Genomic DNA, 22,603 nt, shown 5'->3' with positions numbered 1-22,603 from the left:
CTTGGACTGTTGAGGGAACAATTGAAAGAGCAGCATATCTGTTGGAATCATCAGGAATAGATTTAATAGTGAACTGATGAGGCTTTCAAGGAGGGCTTGGAGTGGTGGCACCTTGAGTTGGTACAGATGGAGGTTGGTACAAGTGGATGTTTGAGCTCAACCCTACACAGAAGAAGAAAACAATTCTAGTGTAGAGCTGATATTAAAAGAAGGCCTCAGCTAAAATAATTGATGCTTTTTTAAACTCACAATCATGATGCATGTGTGAAACAAAGTATTGATTACGTTATTGCATTAGTGTCTCCTAAACAGTGTGGAGTGTTTTTTCCCCTTTTTTATTTTTGTTTTGTTTTTGTTTATTTGTTTGTTTTTTGTTTGTTGTTTGTTTTTTCTGAGACACTGTATAGAAGTGGGATTTGCATCTTGGATCTGTGACCTATCATGTATATTAGACAGTTGAGAGTATTTCTAGTACAGTAGATCACATGGCTACACCTGTAGGGGTTTACACCTTCCAAAATTAGACAGGTCGCAGAACCTCCTAGTTCACTCAAATATTCACGGGTCTAGTGATCTGAAAAACTGAGCACTTGGGAGGAGTGGCTACTTAGAGCTAGTTTAGTCTGTGCTGTTATAACTAGGCAGGAAATGACAGCAGTGGGTGAAGCAGCTATGATTTTTAGAACAGAATGGTTTGGTTAGCTTAACTTGTGCAGTGTACTTTCTGTCTGTGGTTATATTACTTCCATTTTCAGAGTCAGGACAGCTCCTGGTCCCTGCATTGTGCTCTGTATGTTGGCAGAGTTGTATGTGAAGGCCCCAAGTCCTATTTAAAACATGAGCTGATCAGCTGCTACCAGTGACAAGTAGAAAAGCTCCGCAGTAGTGCCCAGGGAAAATTCACCCTTTCAACTAATCTTCAAAATTCTAGGAAAAGGACTCTAAATCTTGGATTATCACCATAGAATTTATTTTTATGTGAGGTTTTGTCACATAAATGTTTCAAAATGTGAGTGTAGAATTCAAATACCTTGATTTTTCCTTATTTCTGAGAAAAGAGAGTATATTGATTTTTCTTCTGTGGGGCAGAGCATCCTGACTTCTAAATCTGTAGTGATGCTTGCCCTTTCCTTTTAAGAGCACCCTCTTTGCTATGGGTGTAAATTAGAGTCTGCATGCTTTGTTGATTGGTTTTGGTTGCTCTTTACTTTTTTTTTTATTTTATTTTCTCATAATCTACAGATGGACATATGGAATACTGCTTTTTCTTTGCCGAATATAGTTTTCATGAACCATAAATTCATAATTTTGATAATTTCAACCCCAAAATGAGAGTTTTCAATTTAATAATATTTTTTTTTCCTTTTCTATATACTCTCTTGAGAGCCTAAAGACTAAATTCACATTTAAACTCAAGTCACATTTTAGGGTTTGCTTCTAAATAATGAGGCACAAACCCTTCATATTTAGTTTTACTTGAAAGTTGAGAATATTTGTCATAAGAATCTGGGACTTTAAGAAAATAGAAACTGTTTCAAGAAAAGCAATAAAACTATGAATGTATGCTGAGTTTCAACTTAGAATATTATTTTTTTTTGCAACAGTATAAAGCAGAAACTGATTTTAAAATCGTCCTTTGCATTCCGAACCCCTCTTACTAAGTGCTCAGAGTAAGGCTTTCCAGTTATGGATCAGTCATTCAAGTAAGCCACAAGCTAATGCAAATCTCCATTGAGTATATCTGGTGATGGGAGAAAAAAACCCCAACAACTGGAAAACATAGAAGCCAGATACTTTTGGTATCTACTGATCCGTCTCTGATCTGTGATGCTAACAGTGGCTCTTAACTTTGTGCCATTTTATTTGTAGAGACAACCATGGAAAACTGTTGCAAAGCAACCCATCCTCAACAGGTTCTTAAATGTCTTCACTGCCATTTTAATTTGAAGAAAAAAAAGTGGTTAGGCTGGAGAGATTATTTTCTCTCTTACTGTCTCCTTTTTTCCTGATTTACTTGCAGTATCCCTCTTTTGCATTAGATCTCATCTTTACACGGTAGGCTCTTTGGGACAGGGAATGCCTTTTCATTCTATTTGTGCTGCATGTAACACAGTATGATCCTGCCCCATGACAGTAGTGTTATGGTCACATAAATAATACATACTAGCCTTGACGTAGTTCATCCCTTTGATCTGCTTTGGGCAAAGCTTAATGCAGTGTATGGTAGAGAGCTAGTAATTTCTTAGATAGTAAGGGCTATGCCATAAGTCTTTCTTTTGCAAGCTCCTTGATGGGCAGGAGGTTAAGGCTGTCTGAATGTTTCTTTATCCTTCTTGCTATGACACCACCTATTTGTGAGTCAAAAAGTGCTGTCAGATGCTTGGCTGTTTCACAGCTTCACAGTGGGAAGAAAATATTTAATGAAGTCAATGAGAGAGCAGTTATAATAGTGTGTATTAGTATAAAGTCAAGTGTTCTAACTGTTTCAGAGGTTGCTGGGTAAAGTGAATCATGGAGAATACAGACATTGTACATTTCCCATTAACTTTTTCTGTCCTGAGCCCATTGCATTTGCTGTGCAGCTTTTGCTGTTTCATACCTTCAAACTGTTTGTAGTCTGTGTTAGACCTGGCTCCTAATATTGTGGTCAAGTGTTTCTTAGTTTTTCTTATTAAATTTTTTTTTCTCTGATGGAATGTACAGCCATGGTGATCAGTTTTTGTTCGATAAAGTAGGAGTCCGTTCGTTGTTTATATCAATTAAGAAAAGTACATTAAAACTCTTTTCCACTCAGAAATGAAGCATCTAGATAGAGCAAAACAAAGAAGTATTTATATTTTCCTAGAATGCTTCCCTGATTTCAAATGAAAGGTAGTGGGGTTTCTTTTTTTTTTTCCTTATTATTGATTTCAAATATTGAAAGATTTACCACATTGGTTTTCTTGGGTGCTGTTTAGGCTTTATGCGTAGGTCTTCCTTTGCTTTCTGAGTTTTTTATATCATCAGTGAGTACATACCATTTTATACGCCTAAAATGCTGTTACAGAGCAAGCTAGGCACCTAAATTAAAAAGTGTCATGTTGATATTAATCTCTGTTCATCTGTTATTGTAACCTAACCCTGTGCTGCTGAAGTTTATGAACTTTCACATTTCCTAGACGCTATAAATCTCTTGCTGCTTGCATGGTTTGAATCATCCAATTCTTCTTCGACTGAGCAATCTGGTCTATATCCATCTTAGTCTCTTTAGTGTCCCAGCCTGGTAGGAATTCCCAGATCGTATCTCACTTGGCAACAAAAAATGAGCACCCTCCAAAATTCAATGGCATTTGCACAGGCAACATGCTGCTTCCATTAAAATGTTGTATAGGCAGTAGCAGTCTCTCTCCTACAGCAGTGCAGTTTGGAGGGTTTCAGTCAGTGAAGCTGTGATGTGTTTGTAGGTCATTGAAGAGGGCAAAAGCAGCAGCAGCAGAGTAACAGGGCAAGCTTGACAGTGTGGTGCCTCCCATAGCGGTGCAGAACGTCTCACTGGTCTTGCATTTCTCTTGCCCCGCAAAACATGATGAGAATTCTTTGCCTTCATATAATGAAAAAGAAATTGTACGAACATCTCAAAGGTCACCTAAAATTTTTCTACAGAGCGAGGGACACAGTTGAAGGACCATTTGCAGACACTGCAGACACAGAGATCTGATACCTCCTTTCCATTTTCCCTGCCACAGGCCTTCTAGATTTTGGTGGCAGTGGCTAATATGCTGGCACTGCCTTGTGATTCCTTCCACACATGAAGTACAGGACTATTAGGACTCCATTGTTAGCAAAAAAAGTATATGAGTATATGCTCTACCATTTACTGTTACTCAAGGCTTTTTTTTTGTTGTTGCCTGTGATGATGAAAATTTGAGAACAGGTCTAAGAGTCTTTCTCTGCTGGTGAAAAACGATGTCACTAGAATGTTACCAGTGCTACTCCTAGTCATAGCCACACTTTTCATTACTGGATGCTGCTGTTGTGCATTTTCAACTTGTCATTTAGTTGGGGATGCAAGATGGACAGTGAGAACTGAATCCTAGACTAACACTGTTTTGAATGAGAAATGTTTAGGTCTTGCTCATCATTATACTTTGTTTCAGAAAGGCAGAAAATTATTTTATAGTCAGTACAATCTAAAAGAAAAAGGGGAACATTGTATTATTGCTACTTGGTCTGGAAAGAAGACATTGTATTGCATGCATTCGAATGGATTGCACAGTTAATGAGTTCTCTGATGAAAACGCATATGGAAGAGCTGATGCTGTCTGAAGCAAAAAGCATGGCAACAGAAATGCTGAGTAGGAAGAAACTCACTTTACTATGTCTTTCAGATAATAATGTTGGATGCCCAGTTCAGAGGCTGAACACGTTCAGAAAACTTTGTACATATCAAATAAAAAACAGATTCTCTTCTACCTTGTGGTTAGAGAAATCCACAAACATTGCTGCTCTCGCTGATTCACTTGAATATGAGAAATATGAGTTTGGAAAGACTTTTGTGTTTTGTTATGATACCTTTTAACAGTTCACGTGCAGAATATACAAAACAAAACTATGTGGTTGGAGGTTACTGCAGTGGATTTATAACATTGTTATGCATTAAAGGGTAGCCTTGGTTGTTATGATTTGTAAGAGCTTTATCACAGTAAGGTGATCTAGTAAGGTGCCAACCAATCTGAGAAGCATCTGGCTGCATAAACTGCTGCTGGAAAAGTGTAACTAATTTTATTTGTGTTGTGACTTCTTTTTTTTTTTCAAACTTCTTTTTTTTTTCAGAGTATTCCATTCTTTATTACTTTTATTGGGCTGGAATTTGCTGTCAGCTGGATTCAGAAGCGTAAACTGTCGGGTCGGATTAATGATGGCATAAGTTCCCTTTCCTTAGGTATCCTGTCTCGACTGCCAGAGTAAGTATATGTATGCAAACCTGAGACTGCTTTTTAATCACTAAGAAGGAAGAAAAGAGAATTATATACTGAAGTTGTTATTGATAACCCAAAATGAATAAACAAAGCATCTGGATCTTTCTGTATGCAACTTATTTTTAGCAAAGTGTGTAAAGCCTTTCTAATCTGTAAGGCTAAATATGATACTTGCAGGATATTGTTTCAGCTCTGATCCTGTTCATCTGGCTGTCACCTTTTGCCAGTTTTGGGATTTCAGCTGACTTGACCATATCTTATGTTAAACTATATGCTAAAATCTGAGTTTTCTTTCATTAAAATACAGAAAGAAGATAATAAAACTGACAAACCAGGTCTATTTTTTTCATTAGCCTTTAAAACCAAAATTCTGTGCGTATAACCAGATTGATAGAATTGTGAATATGCATGTGATCCAAAGTTCTTTGAATGCAGTCATAATCTTGTGTTTGATGTCAGTGGATTTTAATTGCTGAGAGAATTGTTGGAAACGTGACCATCCAATCTACTCTCCAATGTAAATGCCATAAGATTTACCTGACTTAGTTCACAGGGAACAAATTTGTATTTTAAAGAAACAGCCACTGTGGGTTAACTGTGGATTCCAGTAACAGGGCATATAGTGAATTCTTTATATAAATACCTCCAAGTATTTTTTAGAAGCTCTAATTACTTGTAAGGAATATCATGTTTTAGATCTACCTTTGCATGATATGGGCTTCCAGATAACAGATTTTATTACATCTTTTCAGATGAGATTACATTTCTATTCCCCATGTATGAATTTGCAGATAACCATCAAATTGTATACAATCTCTTCATTATATGAAGAAAAGTTTTTATTATTTGAGCTTGACTATATGGTGTATTTGCAAGTCTTTTAATTATTCCCACAGTTCTTCTGAATTCTCTGCAGTTTTTCAGCCTTCTTAGTGATGATGTCTCAAGTGCACTCCATATTTCAGAAATTACTACATCAGTGCCAAGTAATGAAGTCATTTGTTCTCTATTTCTACTTGTTGTTCTTCCCTTTATATATCCCAGATCCTTTGAGCCGTTCTTCATCCCTGAATACTTTTTTGGATTCTGAGGCTTACATTCCTCATTCATAGGCACTATGTTCTTATATTTGGCCATATAGAAATACATGGATTATACATTTGGTCCTCCTGAAATAGCCTGAATCCATGAAATGTTGTCTTGTTGCTTAAAGATCCCGTTTTTTGTCATTGCAAATTTTCCTAGAAATCTTTTCCTTCAATCCAGGTTCTTGATAAAAATACATTAAAAGAGCTAAGCAACAATTAAAAAAAAATAAAATTAGCCCTTCTGGCTAGTATCACTCATTTTCTTAAATGTGTAAACCACCCACATTGTAATCTATTGAATTTTGACGTTGAGTTAATTTTTTTAAGCTTTCTAATCAACAAAAATTTTGACAAAGTCCATTAGGTACAAAGACAATTTCTGATGGTTATGTTAGTTATCAGTAGTAAATATCATGGTTTAAACCTTTTAAGGAAACTCTCTGAAATTCATCAAATATTGGAAAATAAGAGAGATGAGCTTTCAACATGAAAAATACTCAAACATAAAGTAATGTCTAAGTTATTTGAGAATTTTGTGAAGCTATTTTTGCAGTAGTGTGCAACCTATATTCAAACCATTTTGTTGCTCTTAATCACTTGTGAGCATGTGAGCTCACTCATTGTTTCACAACATTTCATTATATTTTAAGCTACGATAAATATTTATCAATACATTAGATTTGTGTGGACCAACACACAACTCTATACAGCAGCTTCTAGTGTGAATGAAGCTGATATTGAAATGGTTCAAATGTTGCTTCTTCAACTCAACCCAAATTTTCTATACTTGATGGGTTTACCGTGCTAAATACTTACCTTTTTTTTTTTTTCTGAAATATCCATAACTAAGTTAAATAAAGGGACTGAGATACACGTCAAGTAAGTTTGAATGGTTTTGCAAGGCCTTTCAGCTTTGAGAGTGCTAGAACACTTCAGATACACTCTTTCCTGGAAGAAATGCTTGCTAAGAAAACTAGTGTTGTGTGTGTGTAACACAGCTTTGCAAGGTGCTGAGTACTTTTATTATTTTGGCACTCAGTACTTTGCAGAATTTGGCTTGCAAGCTATGCAGTTTTCTTTTGCAGGGTTGTTTCAACTGAGTGAACAGAATGATCCTTAAGGATTCAAAGTTTGCAGGATCAGGCAAATCTGCAAGATCAGTACACTTATTTATTGCTACACCAGCAGAGGAAGTCTCTTCCAGGTTGCTTGTGCAGTTGTCATGTCTGGAAATATAAGACCCTCCTCAGTTCATTCCAAGAAAGAGACCTGTAAAACTTTTAGCTTTTTGGCTGTATGTGAAAGAAACTGGCAAAATACAGACTTCTTAAATTATTTAATCTCATGTTAATATCACAACTAATGGTGACTGCTTAGTGTAACACCTCTTTTGTAAGTAAGAGGAGTTGTGAATAACTGACTGGCTAAAAGGCTTGAACTGAAAAGAAGAGAACAGTTTACCATTCTGTCTTCTGCTTCCATGGTGTGAAAGAACTGGGTCAGGAAAAAAAGGGGAAAAAATAGCAGAGGCAAAATCTGTTGCTAAGACTTTCACTTCAGTCTTTCCCTTTCAGGCAGAAAAAAGGTAGGGAAAGCTGACAGTAACTGCTAAAACAATATTTCAGCAGAACCCACAGCATCAGGGGAAATAGTAGTGCAAATCATTAACAGCTGAAGGTTAGATTAACACACCATTGATTGTATCCTCTCCCAGGGACTAATTTTCATTTTCTCAACTAGCAGCAATGGTTTGCCACTTCCTTAAAAAAATCTGTGGTTGAGTCTAAAATGGTGGGCTTCAGTCTATTAGTTAAAATGAAGCTTCAAATGTGTCATTGCAAAGAGGTCTTTACATTTAATGAAAAAATTAGGAGTCACAAACCAGATTCAGCCTCTAAGTATTTTTTTCCATTTCACAGTCTGTATAACAGAAGTATTGCGTATCTTTAGGGAAAACAGTATTTATTTAGTGTTTCATACCTCGTTGTTGAGAAAGTGCAAATCATAAATTGTTGATATTTGTATGCCAAATATTAAAAATGTAGGTGCAAGAGGAAAAGTCTAATCATACAAGGCAATGTGTTTTGTTTTCAGGCTTATTAGACTCAACAGTAGTAAGTTGAATTGCTTTGTGTGTACACATCATCTCTTGCAAAATAGCCCATACATTTCTGAAATATAATTTTCTCTGCCTTAATGCATACTATGCATTCCTCTGCATGCATGAATACTAAATATTAAATGCAATGAAAATTAATTCGGGGGAAAGGGAGAAACTTGAATTAGTAAGCTTATTCCCAGCATCCTAAGTGTTGGTGGTTAAAAAATTTCTGAGAACTTTTATTCTTAATAAATAAATAATTTTTCTAGCTAACCATTGCCAGGAGACTTTAAATGCTGCTGTAAAAATATTCTCCCAAGAGAAAGTTTATTTTGGGTATAAATATCTACTATACAAGTATGTGCATTATTTCATATTGACCTATTTCTTCTTTTAAAGCAGCAGAACATAAATCAAAACAAAAAAAGTGTTTGGGGGATAACTGAGGTAGGTACATTTTCAAACTAGTTGGGAAAGTCTCCATTCTTTATGTTCATGCTCAGTGGCCTATTTTTAGTGTTCAGCTCTGCAACACAATTCAACAGGGTATGAATGTTCACATATATAGTGTCTAACACAGTTTGATTGGTCAAGTCTGCAATGAACTTAATTTCTAAAGAGAACATTAAAATCTCTATACATTATTTACTTTGATTTTTGAATCAGAGGAAGTTAGAGTTCTCTAAAGTGTTGAACATGAGAATGGGACAAGGAAATGCCTTTTGATTGGTTATTACTATTATGTATCTTAAGATATCTACACATCAGCAATAATTGAATCAAAAGAGTATAAATCTTTTTTCTTCTGCTGGAGACCAATGTATTCAGTTTTTTACATCATCCGGATTTTAAATAATCTTTTTTTCAGAAGCTGGTTTGAAGAGGCAGTTTGATGTAGATTTTAGACCAGCAATGCTGCCAAATGAAGCACATTTGATTAGCTGATACTTCTGGTTGCTTGTTCCTCCCTCTGTTCCTTTCTTCCCCTTTTGTCGGCATCACCATTTGTGTTGCCCTGTGGTGAAGTGGCCCAGGAAGCAGGTCCAGAACCTCCCCATCATAGTAACCTGCAATAAATCTTATTGTGTCTGTGCAAAATCTTGTGCTAGCACAAGAAATGGGCTTGGAAAAATGCAGCCAGTGTTACAGGACTAGAAATATGCAATGGGTTTGTAGCATTACTGAGTTATCTGCTTTCTACCATATGTAAAATTGCAATCTGAACCCAAAGGTTCTCAATTTTTATTAGTAACAACATGCCAGCAGAACACAAAATAATTGCCTGCGTGGATTTATCCATTTTGAGTTTGTGTTGGTTTCCTGAAGTACCTACTAGATACTTCATGTGTGACTATGGAAAATTATAATCTCATAAATTAGTTATTGCATTTTGTAGAAGAAAATTTGATACATGCAGTTTCCCATAAATTATATTTTCACTTCCAGACTGATTAGGTACATTTTTTTTCTCCACATCTGTTTGACTAAGGCTTTGGACAGATGTTTGTTTAGAGCATGGTCAGATGTGTTGCTTCTGATCCAGCTGCCCCCTCAGATCTGCCAACATAGCTGCACATTTAATTGCTCCCTAACCTGGTCCTGACACGCTAAAAGCAGAAACAAAAGCCCCCCAAGAACTATAAAAGAGGTGTTTAAGCTCAGCTGCATTCATTTTGACAGAGCCAGGTCAGAGAGCAGCTATGCATGCAATTATGCTGGCAGGTCTGAAAGCTGGTAACCACCATACTTAGGGCAGTGATGAGCAGATGGGGCCAAACTGGAAAGGTAATCACTTAACCTGGTTAAATGGGGAGTAAAGCTGCTGTACCATGCCATGCCCTTAAACCAACCCAACTTCTATCACTTCTGTCTTTCCTGTGCTCACTTACATAGTCCTCCCTTTCTCTTGTGTTGGTTTGGCTGCTCATCTGATCCCAAGTGGAATTATTCTGGTTCACTGTGTGAGCAATAAGGTATTTCCTTAAGGCAGAGAGACAAGCAAATTGTCTGGGGATGGGAATGGGGCAGCCAAAAGCTGCTAGGCTGTAGGTTCAGACTCTTTGGAACCTGCAGTCATGATCTGACCTGCAGCAGCTAGCTATGGCAATTTACTACAGTATCTGTCAATAGATGTTTCCAAAAAATAGAATTTTAATAGGTAACAAGCCCGAAGAGACAGAAATCTACTCCCTTCTCCATTTCCCCCACTCTACAAGTAGCACTAGGTAGTTATATGCTTCATGAGAGCGCCCTTCTGGCTTCACTATCCCATATACACTGCTAATTGTTCCCATATTTTGCCAAAGGTCACAGCCCTCACAGCTTTGTCAGAGGAACAGGTTTTGAAATAACTCAGTAATCTTCTGTAGGTAAAGTAGTCAGAGTAGGACAAACAAATTCAGTAAGAGGGTAGTGCTGTGCAGCAGAATCTGGTAGGATTTTCAGCAGGCAAATCTGACTCTGGAAGGAGACTTTCAAAATTGGTTCAGTTAAGCTCATGGCAGTAACTGTTCTACCTGAACAGTTGTTGTTTATTCTAATTAGTTGGGTTTTTTTGTTTGTTTGTTTGTTTGTTTAAATCTGGTTTGCATTGGTGAATTGAATAGGACTGAATCAGTAAATTAGTAACTCCTGTGTGGATTAAATGTCCTATCTTATTATTGCATCAATTTAACATGGTTTTATAAATTTGGTGTAAATCATGCTGTGTCCTCCAGCAAGTCCAAATCCAGCTGTGCCCAATAAAGATGCTAGTGCATCCTATCTGCTGTCTGGTGCACTTCGCCACCTCCCTAATCCCCTTTCACCATCTGCACTTCCCAGACACATCAGCAACATTATCATCAGAGATTTAAACTACAGAATTTTGGTACTCTGGTTCCATTTGTTTGAAGCAGGCTAGAGAGCACAGATGTGGACATAGCTGCTGGCAGGGCACAGAAGTACCAGTGAGCAGCTCTAGACAGTGCTACTTTGTGGTGATGACTAAGGAAAGCTCTGAGCCAGAATTTAATACTCTGGAGTTTCTAATAAAATGGCATATAAACTATCTTACATTAAAAGTAAGGATTTGGGACAGTTGGGATATTCTCAAACTAATTTACTGAAACAACTGATAGTCTGTACCTATCATAATATACTAGAGATCACTGTGTTTCACAGAAACCTGTCAGGGATCCAATTACTCTTTTAGGTTGTAACCTCTTACACAGAATGCATGTTCATCTGCATCCTTAATATTGCAGCATTCCTTTTTTTCTGTACAGTGGGGCCAGTAAATATCTTGGTGATCACCCATTCTTATGTCAGAGCCCAACTTTGCACCGGCCATATCTTTAGAAACAAAGAGAAGCTGTCAGAGTTAATTTTCAAATATACTTGTGCTATTCTGTGAAAGTATATACTGTGAACCAAGTTTACCCTTATTGAAAATATGTTCTTAATTAAGTTTAGTAGTCTCTGTAGCTCACAAAATATACCAATTTCTCAAATCCCTTAAAGATTTTTCATTCTATGTTTCTGTATTTTGATTTAAGATAAATTGTGTCAGTTTTCACACATTCCGAAAAAAACTCTAAGAAACTGCTTCTGTATAGAGTACCTTTCTGAATGAAGCATGTCTCTGCTAAAAGATGAATTAAGCTTAAATCAGGATTCCACTAGATGGAGCACAGGGGTAGCATTTTTAGAGCTGGCCAACCTAGTTTCTTGGGTCAACACTTAGAAGTTATGGAAATGGGGGAAAAATGTCTCAGTGATTCTGTAGATCAGTGTTACAGATCTGAAAAGAATGGACTCTCTTCACTGCTGTGTATCATGGACAAAAGCAAACTGTCTTTTTATATGTTTAGAAGTATGACCAAGGGAGTTTTTCCTCCTTTCATCATTTGATGTGCTATGATGTCTTACTGAAGCTATTTCATTGTACTTTAACAGACCATCGGAACTGCTACCAGTTCCTTTAGTTCTTCTGAATCCATCTAGGACAATCTGAGTTCAAGAGAATACCCCTTTCTCTTTTCTCATTACTTTTTTATATATGACCTTTGAGAATATTATAGGCCTGTTCCCAATCTAACTTAAACTGTAATGCAAATTTTCTCACTTCAGATCAAAATCAAACCTGGAATGGAAAGAAGGTCTAACCAGGTGGTTGTATTATACTTGTATGGTGATGTTTGTCCAAATATTGAAAAATCATGTACAGTGCCTTTCGGGAGAAGACATTGTAGGATCTTCAAGTATTGTGTATCCTGAAGTTACTGGAACAGACTTGCCCAGTGTTTTAGTATAAAGAAATATAACTTCCATTCTCATAAAAGAGGAGGAGGAAGCTGCAATGTACTGAAGGATTTAAACTAGGATTTTTAATCTTGTGAAGATAAAATGTAATTAGAAGTACTTGAAGAGCTTGCATAAACTTAGGGCATAATGTGTAACTGTGGATTGTGTCACTAAACGCAGTGGAACTTCTAGTGAAAATACCCAAGTTGTGCTGTATTTTTAATTGATTGCTTGTTTATGTATGAATTAAATTCACTGACTTTTGTGTATTTTCTTCCAAAACCTGTAATTTCATATTTTATGCCATCAACTACTTTAAATTAATATTGGTATCATAAATTAAGGGATAAAAAGTCAAGTGCAACAGGAATAATTTTGGTGAATGAAAGGTCATCTTAGTCAAGCAGAATATTATGTAATACTGTGTATATTACAACTAGTAGGGGTACCTGAGTCACCTGCATTTGACTTCATTTTGCATTTGATATTTTCTTTTTTTACTTGAGGAAAACTGGAGGTTTGTATTGTTTAGGCTAAAATGCTAGAGAAGAAAGCCATACTAAGGAAGAGGAGAGGCTTTGATTCAGCTTTTGTGTCTGGTGGGAACATTTTCTCAAAATGTAGGTGCTATTTCCTGTAATCAAGGGCTTTCCAGAGCCTGATAATAATTTCCCAGCTGTATCATTTTGGTGAATTATTTTTTAGCCTTGGGTTATTTCATGACTGGTTTTGCATATTCAGAATGGGAGAAGAGATCATATTCATCTTGATGATAGAAAACAGGGAATAGAACTCCCACAGCTCCCTCTCCTTTCCCTCCACCTTGTGGAAAGTTTGGCTTTGTGCTAAAGCGTGAAAAAAGCCTTAACTGCAGTGTGTCAGGCGTATTTCAGCTCGATTTGTGTCAACCCTAATAAGTCAGCTGACAAAGTAATAAATTGGGTGTCTGTTCAAGACCTGGCACCTGTACAGGAAATAAAAGGGGATTTCAGTTGCAGGAGATTTGCTTTGTTTTGCAAATGGACCTTTTCTCAAGGCTCCTCCACCTCTTTTCCCCTTCTTCTCTTCACTGAAATCATGTTATCAAAATGTTTATTTCAATTGTGACTGGAGCTGGTTTCTCATCTGGAAAAGAAAGCTCTATGAGTATCCTTGGAAGTGGAAATCCTTATGCTTTCCACTCAGAAACAAAGACTTACAGAGCATGTAATTATTCGTGTATCCTGCTGTTACATAAATGGTCTGAATAATTTCAAATTATTGAGAAACTGCCTTTGTTCAACATTTTGAAACTTTACATTCATATAGTTCAAATCAGGCTAGGAAAACAGAATTTATTTAACCCAGGGAAACTGTATTAGTAATCTCTCACTATTTTTCATGATAATATAACCTTGTGACCAGGGTGTCTTAACATGTTTCCCTCTGTGTCTGACCTCCAAGGATGCAAGTCTGTTACAGCCCCTGAGAGCAGAGCTTTTGTAAGTCCAGCTGTAGGGTTGTGTTTTTAGCTCAGGGGCACCAGGTCAGTTCCCAGTGTGACGTGAGGTGGTGACTGCAATAGTGGTAAAAGCTGAGGCAGTTTCCTTGGGGTATTCACTTTTGGTACACTGATCTTCCTCCATTCTTGGAAGAGAGACAACAGCTCCTGTATCTGACCCTTTTCCTTTTTGGTGACTGTGCTGGGCACCATGGAAGAAGTTTTCTAAAGCTGTGGTTTCAGGCTCTTTGATTGATCTGTGAGTTGGAGGAAGCAAAATGGGACATTGCATTCTTTGAAATGGGCAGCTGTCTTTTGTTTTTTTCCAACTGAATTTCCTCTACCTTTTCCCTCCTTCATTATCCCATAGGGATCTACCAGAAGTAGATCTTTATTTCCACATGGAGAGTTCATCTCTCAGAATTTCCTTCTTGGACTTTTTTAATTAGAGGAAGTGATAATCTGACCCAGTGGAAGGTGAAGGGGGAAATGATTTATGAAAAACAATTATTATCACTGTTGAGTAAAGTATGTATGAACTTTGGAAACAAGGAGATGAGAACTGTCTCTCAAAGTCAAAACAGTTGCCTAAGTGCACTTTGCATGTAATAAGAAAATTTTCAGCAGCAATGTTCGAAATCCAAAAAATTAAATCTATGGAATGTATATAATAAGGTTTTATATACAGTCTTTTTTAGGATTTATTACTCCTTATGCAGAGGATTGGACTAGATGAAAAAAGTCTTACTTATCCACTTCTGTCTTATTTATGGTTATAACATTTAAATGAGGAAAAAAATTTCCTCAGTTCTTTTAGTATTTTCAAGAAGTGAAAAAAGAACTTGAGGGAGAAAAAAAGGGGAATATAAACCTTTAAAACTCCAAGTGAACTTCCAGAATTGTAATTGAATGCAATCTCTGGCCTTCCCTATCTATCACACTGTAAATTTTTTAAAAATACTTAGCTAAGCAAGTCTTCTTTCTCCAGCATTGCATAGTAATAGGATGAACTACTCTAAATTAATTATGGTAATCAGCTAACGTAATGTGCTGTAGAGTTGTGATTCAAGCATGAAGGATAGAATGTGCAGCAAATTATATATATAAAAAATGTGTTGCAGGGTTAGCTCACATGTTACACCTTGGCCTCAGCCTGTGGAAAAAAAAAGAAAAGGACTTGAGGGTGAAATACTGAAAGCTGATCAAAAAACGGAGGAAATGTTCCAGTTCACATATCTTTGGATGTACTGCAAAAGCATTATGTGTTAATAAAAGCAAAAGAATAAAGTAAGAAAACAGTACCTAGTAATAATTGATACTCTATGTTGCAAGAGGTGTTTTAAATTTCCTGGTCATTGAAAATATGTTAAAAAATGCCCGCTTCTTTGTGTTTGAATAATATCAGCTCCCTTCTGACCTGTTGTGAAATGGATTGAGAATTTATACTGAACTTTACACATTCCTCATGAGGCGAATTGTAAAAATCTGGTTGGACACATATAATCTTCTTTAAAAATATTTATAGAACACAGCTCTTATGAAAATTAAACATGTTCCAGGTGTGTATGGTCCACTTTCTGGGCATAGTCAATTTGTTTTTGAAGTTGCAGATACACCTGTCCTTGCTAGTCAAGAGATGTTCTTCATGGGTGAGAGCTGCTGAAATGAAATTCCACTGTATTTTGTTGTATTTATCCAAGAGAAAAACTGGTATGATTATAGTAAACGTAAGAATGAGTTGTAGGTAAGAGGTGCATCTGGCTGTGGAGAAGATATTAGCTCTCTAGCAAAAAAAAAAAAAAAAAAAAGGTGGGGTTTTGGAAGAAATACCATGGAGAGAAGTGGTACTGAGACAAGAATGTGCACACATGGACAGAGATACATGGATAATCTTTTAGCTGATTTCAATGTAATTTGAATTTCCAGATGAGACTAAAGGGAAAGAGAGATGTTGCTCTGTCTTTCAGCTGAGATTTTGCAAGGCTGTGACACCTACATGCAATTTGTTACCACCTCTATTCAAGTACTGTTTTGCAGCTATGCCGTCTGCAATGTCCTTTGGAAGCTCCCTGAGTTTGAATCCCATAGTTTTCCTTCAACCATGAATATATTTTATAGATTTTTAAAGTCTTGCACAACTTTGTACAAAGGTGTTGCTGATAATTCTTCCACTTCCCCCCTAAAAAATACCAGCAGCACAACAACTGAGAAATAAATATTTTTTTTGTGTGTAGAGGATGGTGCTAATGATTATCTTATTTCTGACTCTTAGGCCCTAAACTCAGGTTCATTTAATTCATTGATATATAGAAAAGGATATGTGTGATTTTCCTACAATTAGTATCTTTTCCCTACTTTTTCTTTCTGCTTACTGCTTTTCAGACAATGATGCAGTTCAGTTCACCACTGTTTCACTACATTTTCAGCAACACCACGAAGGAGAGTAGCAGAAGGAGGTGTGAAGAAGCTGCTGCAAATCCTGCTACAGCCTAGTTTCTTCTAGGAAAATGCCAGTTTAAATACTTATCAATCTGCAGCTGAGGCACCATTTTGCAGCTACCTAAGCCACTTGTCACCTGGGCTACCCCAGTGCTACAGCCTCTCAGCTCTCATTTGCTGTGTTTATTGCTTCTTGATCCTTCCAAAAGCTCACGCAGCAAAATCAAGGCAATCTCTTGGAGGTGGCTCAGGCCGTTAATGAAATGAGGTGGTGGGGTACCTTGGTAACCCAAATTTGCATTAACCTGAGCAGCTGTGGAGAGTTGCCACTGGATTTGGCCTGACCATCCCAGAGCTACTTTCTTTCTCCTTCTGGTCTCAGCTCTGCCCTGTGTTAGGTCAGGGATAGCTACTCAGTCACTGCAGTCCAGGAGCTCAGCAGGACAAAAGCTGCTGTCTGTGGGCTTTCCTGTGTTTGCAAATTCATGATTTCTTCTGTCTCTTTCTGGCAACCCTGCCATTTCTCTCTTTTCAAAGGTACTGGGCTTTGGCTCCTCCCGCTGCATTTATCCTCTTTTAAAGTGAAGTGATATTCTGAGCAGATTGAATATTTCATTGCTCCCAAAAGTGCTGTCCTCTCACCTGTCCTTCCTCATAATGGAAACAGTCAAAGTATTTTAATGTCTTACATTAGTGTTTATGCATAATTGGTGCTACACTTTAGTCACTTCTGACTTGTGAGCTAGCAAGGATGGGTTTCTTTCAGATTTGGGAAACCAGGAATACCATAGCACCTGCAGAGCACAGGAGTGCTTCAGCCCTTGAGCATGCCTAATGGGTGGTGAGTGGGTGAAAGTTGGATTTAGAAACCTTGTAGGTGTTAAGGAAAGGCTCCACTGAAGTCAATAGTAGTATTAGTTGACAAGGTTGCAGAACTGGGACACTGGTTTTCTGTTACAAAAAGACTCCCAGCTGAAAAATAGTCAATATATGGTAAAAAGATTCTGAAATTTAAATTGACAAAATTATTGATAAAACATTTTGGATCTCTATTTCAGTGTTTTATTCAGAAGTGTTGACCTAATAAGTTACATCTATGTATGGAATAACTACAGACTCTTTGAGCTGCCCTGGGACTCACCATGGACGTGGTATTTGACACTTCTGGGAGTGGACTTTGCATACTACTGCTTTCATCGCATAAGCCATGGTAAGATTGCACAAGTTTTTCATGTTTTTAAATACAAAATATACTAATTGTCTATTAATGAAATTAGGTATTTGGTTTTGTTTCTATACATATTCTACTCTAAGCGTTTATAGCTGCTCTTCTCAAAGGTTAGCAATGACACACTTTTACTTTAAGCAAGGAGAACAGTTTACGCATTATACTCAATAGACTAAACATGATTTTGTGAAAGGAAGGAGTATCATATTGAAAGTACCACAGCACTTCAGAAAGCACCACTTCACAGAAAGTGAAGTAACATTAAAAAAAATAGTAAGTACATAAAAATTATAATAGAGAGCAATAAAAAGCAAAGTGGCGAAAATAATGGAGCCCGTGTAAATCATGCCAGTTGTTTCTGTACATATATATGGTGAAGATGTAATAGTACTGATCCCTTTGTGTCTGTCTTGTTAAATATTTTTGTTCTCTAGTCACAACATATTTTTGCTCTAGCCTTTTATACCCTATCTGAAAATGCAATAACACTTTCTATCATTCCTTATTGTGGGCCTGACCGAAAGTCCGTAGCAATGAAATAAGAATCTTCTTCTTTAAAAGACTCTGGACTGGGATTCTCAAAGCAGAGCGTCCACTGCTCGCAAAAACTTTGAGATCTGGTTATGGTACTTTATGTAATGTCCTTTCAGAAAGGGAAAATGCTTTGATGCCGATAGGTCAGCGGAATATATGGAAGTAGGTAAGAAAGGAGCCTGAGCTGCTGCTGCAAGGAGTGGGAGGGAGGAAGGGTCCCTCCCAGGTGGAGATGGCAGGCAAGCGTGAGAACAATGCAGGGTGGGTGTAGAGGGACAACAATGGTGGGGGGACGAGGTGGGAGGCGAGGAAGCAGGGGGAGCTGGAACAATGCACTGGGGGGGACATCACGGCCAGGAGCTGGGAGCCCCGCGTGGGTGTATGCAAGACTGGGAATATGCTTGACAAACAATGACATTAACAGTGCTGGCAGGGCTACAGCCTCAGGCTGAGAACTGGACCAGAGCAAGAGGCTATTCCTGAATTTTAAAATAAAAATAATTGTCTTCGAGTGTTAGAAAATTCACTAGCTTGGCTGTGGCTTCACTGGAATCAGTGGTAAAATTCCCACTGGCAGAGAAGGGAACAGGGTCATCTCTGGGCTCCCTAAAGCAATTGGGCGCATTTCTGTTCCTGCAGCAACTTTATGCTTACTCTTCTGTTTTTCTATCTTTTGAGGGAATTGCACACTTTGAAATGAATCTTAATGGGTTTTAGAATTAAAATACAAACCAATTCTATATGTCATGGAGTAGAGGAAACTGTAAGAAAATGCTGTTCTTCTCTTAAGAAAGTCAGTGCTGAGCTGTTCTATAAAAATTTAACTCTTGTTTGGGTTACAGAAATATTGCTCACTGTTAGCTCTCTGCTACTCAGCAGGGAACTGATACAACACTGTAGAAAATCACTCTAAATGGAGATTTTAATTTAACCAACACTCTTTTCTCTGGTCAAACAATGATGAAATTTGTAGCAGAGCAACACAGCTGTGAAAGTCAGCTGCATTGGAAGTTGCTGAGGAAATTTAAGTGTAGGAGATGGTTTTAAAAACTCCTGAAAAATACCTTGGCATGTTGAGAAGGATACTGGAAAAGCCTCTGGTACAAGCAGACAAAACACACCCTTGCACTAGAAAGTGACGGGGCCTGCTGATTCAGGCTTGGATCCTAGAGCAAAGTTAAAAATTAATAGCACATGTATATCCCAGGAAATTCAAGCTGTGTGGGTTTGTGTGTGGGGATGTAAATAACAGCACTAATTGTTTCAAACTGAAAACCTAAAATGCAGATACATTTTTTGGTTGTTTCTTTGTACTTGATGTAGTTTTGATACAAGGAATTATCATCATCATGTAGCTTTTCCTAGGTCCAAGAAATAATTTGGTAACTCAGCCCCCTGACCTTTTTTACTACCTTATTTCATGTTGTCCATGCAATAACTGGATTTTTCATTCTACTATTTCACAAGTAGTCTGAATCATTATGGATTTTAAAGTTTCTTCTGTAGAAGAAACTCTGCTATGCAATATCAAATTTTTACCCAGGATTGGGGGAGATATTTTTTCCTCTTCACTATATGCATGTAATAGTTATTATCATAAACTGAAGTTCTACAGCAACAAAAGGAAGTATTTTTAGGTGTGATCTCATTTTGCAAAGGATAGAGTTATTCTAAGTATGTGCTTGTATTTTCTATTGTTTGCAGTAGCCACTAAAAGGTTAGAAAATAAAATGTTTCAGCACTTATTCCAGCATTCTTCTGGGTCTGATCCAAAAGCCATGGCAGTCAACGGGCTACTTAGCCACTGCTCTTTTTTTGTGGTGCTTAAATGAATTTATAAATCAATGTAACTTTTCCCTTTTTTTTGTAAAAACACCCATTTTTAGGCTGTACTACTAAAAAAAGTAAGCTGTAAAATCACTGGGTTTATTTTAACAGGGTTTTTTTTGTTGTTGTTGTTGGGTTTTTTTCTTTTTAGGGAAGGATATGTGTGGGTTTGAAGGATTTTTACCAGATATTTTAATCTAGCATATATGCATTACTCCTCAAATTTCATCTCCAGGTGCAGAGTCCTTGCAGAGTTATTCCTGTTAGTAAGGGGGATTCGGTGGTCCCAGAGCAGTGCCGAGCCCCAGCCGTGGCACAGCACACTCTTCCCCACGCCCTGGCCTCAAAGATACTCCTGTTGCAGACAAATGACAACGGCAGTAAGGAATTTGGAGGCTTTGTAAACTAATTTGTTCAGCAGCCACACCTTTTAATCAGGGAAGGAAATCTAGAGAATTCCAGATCCATGCAAAAACAAGGGAGACAGCGCTGGTGTGGAGTCCAGGTCCCGGCTGCGGGACAGTGGGGTATCTGGTAGTGGATTATAGTGCTGGCCAGAGCAGGTCCCTTAGCAGGGCAGTACACTCAACCCTGTGCTCCTAAGGGGAATAGAGAGGAGCTGTAAACTCTGGTCCTCTTAAGGGGAGTAGTTTTTAATCTGTGCTTCCTAAGGGATTGTGTCCTGAAGCACAGAGTGGGTTTGTATCAGCCAGGGGACCCTCCTCTCCTCTTTCAGGCCCTGGAAGAAGCTGTCCAAGTCTGGCAGCCAGCGGGTTTAGAGAGAGAGCCTGTCTCTTTTTAACAGCAGCTTCCAACACCTCTTCTTCTTTTGTTCTCCTTTACTGCTGGGGAATTTCCATTGCTTCAGCGTCCCTCCCCTTAGACAACCTGGGAGAAGTGAGTTTCCTTCAGCAGGGCCAACCTCCGCAGCAGCTGCATTGTTCTGCCTGGGCCCCGGTGGCCGGTGTCAGCCGCTCACCCCATTGTCCGCTGGTGGCTTCCAGCCGCTCTGCGGGATACGTGACATGGTCCCTGTCAGCAACAGGCCGAGCCAATATGAACTGATGGCTTGACTTACTTCAGAGGTCATAAAATAGACCTCAGCTGATGAGTATATTCTCGGCAGATTCCCCAGCTGCTACATAAAATTTTGAGTTAATGGTGTGTCTCTCTGTAATTCTGAGTTTATTTATGGTGGATGAGAAATAAGCCTTCTGCACCAGGTGTATTCTAGAGCAATAGAGTCCAAGCTTCTCAGATGCTTCCATCCCACAGGAGTGACCTTTTGGCCAAGGCCAACTTCTGAAGGGGCAGAGGACAAAGAAATCATGAAAACTCACTTCAGCCATTGTCCTTGAAAAGACCATGCCTCAGACCATGGCAAAAAGTCTCAACTGAGGATATTGGGGATTTTTCTTTCTAAGATTTCCAATAATTGGAAATTATATGAACTTTCATGTCCTGTTTTATACATTTTTTTTTAAAAGGGTGTTACTCTTAGCTATGACTTACGTTGCTTCTGCCTCTTCTCCCAGCGAGCAGTTTTTGTTACAGTTTCTTCAGCAGCAGAGCTGACTTCACAAGTTTCTAGCTGCTCTTTCCTACACCATGCTACACTTTGCAGCCCACTCAATCCTGAAAAAAATATCGTGCATGAAGACTCTGTGCATAAGATCACTGAAATAGTCCATGTTAAAAAAAAACAAGGTTGAATTGCATTTCTTTCTTAACAATTCAACTCAGTATGGTAGTCATAGGGGTCAACTTAGCCATGGAGCAGGACATAAGCCAGACTTAGAGCAGACAGAATTTTCTGAGTCAGGAATACACAGATAGGTAACTCATTACTTTGTGAGGAACCAGAGTGGAGAAACTGAAATGGGTGTCTCAAGATTCATGCCATTAAAATGACTGGAATGTGCAACAGTAAAACCCAGTCCTATTCTTTCTGATAATGATATATGTATTGTGTAATAATAATCCTAATGTGTTATCACTTTGGACAGCAATGCAACACTGTGTTTACTGTTGCATGAGGAGATGAGTTTAAACTTGTCAGAGGAAAAGACAGCAGGGCTCAGAGTCTCTTCACCATCTACATTTGCTGATCATTTTTGGAGGGTATATTGAAATCATATGATTGTACTATCTTTATTTATCTGACCCATTCCTGCCTTTGAAGTACTCTTTTAATCTGCATTTTATAATGTACTTGTCTGAACTTGGTATATTAGAATGGACTTGTTAAGTAGATTTTATATTCACAATTGATAGTATATGGAAATAATTTCGGGTTTAAAGTGTTTCAGATTTGTGGGAAATTCATTATAATAGGATGATGTCTGACATTTTTATTTGGAACATGGTCAGAGATATGCCTTTTTTATTTTTTTCAGGAAAATCTGTATTCCCCTACCAATACAGTAAATTGCAATGTTCTTTTACATGCCGAAGGGGTCGGGGGAGAGTTGTGGATGGTGGTGGGTCTTTTTAGGCTTGTTCTTGATTGTGGGAAAGTGTCATTGTTTACCTGACTAGAAATCCAGTACCATATTGATTATCCAGCATGAAATAAACTTAATTTCACCCTAGTGAAAGATAGAAAATGTTGGGAACTGTCAAGTGACTAGATGAGGCTCTGCTCTTTTTCTTGTCACAGCTTGT

At 37.8% G+C, this 22,603-nt stretch overlaps 1 protein-coding gene across 1 annotated transcript in view; it reads left to right on the top strand.

Moving 5' to 3' along the window:
- AGMO (alkylglycerol monooxygenase) overlaps positions 1-22,603 on the top strand; it is a 191,145-nt gene that overhangs the window by 1,863 nt on the left and 166,679 nt on the right. Inside the window, exons 2-3 of the mRNA XM_027877902.1 lie at positions 4,813-4,943; positions 17,409-17,560. Of these exons, the coding sequence (XP_027733703.1) occupies positions 4,813-4,943; positions 17,409-17,560 (283 nt within the window). The remainder of the gene's footprint in view (positions 1-4,812; positions 4,944-17,408; positions 17,561-22,603) is intronic.

The sequence above is a fragment of the Empidonax traillii genome, unplaced genomic scaffold (assembly GCF_003031625.1).
Source record: "Empidonax traillii isolate 1590-97213 ecotype Southwest subspecies unplaced genomic scaffold, ASM303162v1 scaffold35:size4298261, whole genome shotgun sequence".
NCBI classification, from domain to species: Eukaryota; Metazoa; Chordata; class Aves; order Passeriformes; family Tyrannidae; genus Empidonax; species Empidonax traillii.
The sequence above is the reverse complement of the archived record's forward strand: the minus strand, read 5'-3'. Positions and strand labels throughout refer to the sequence as shown.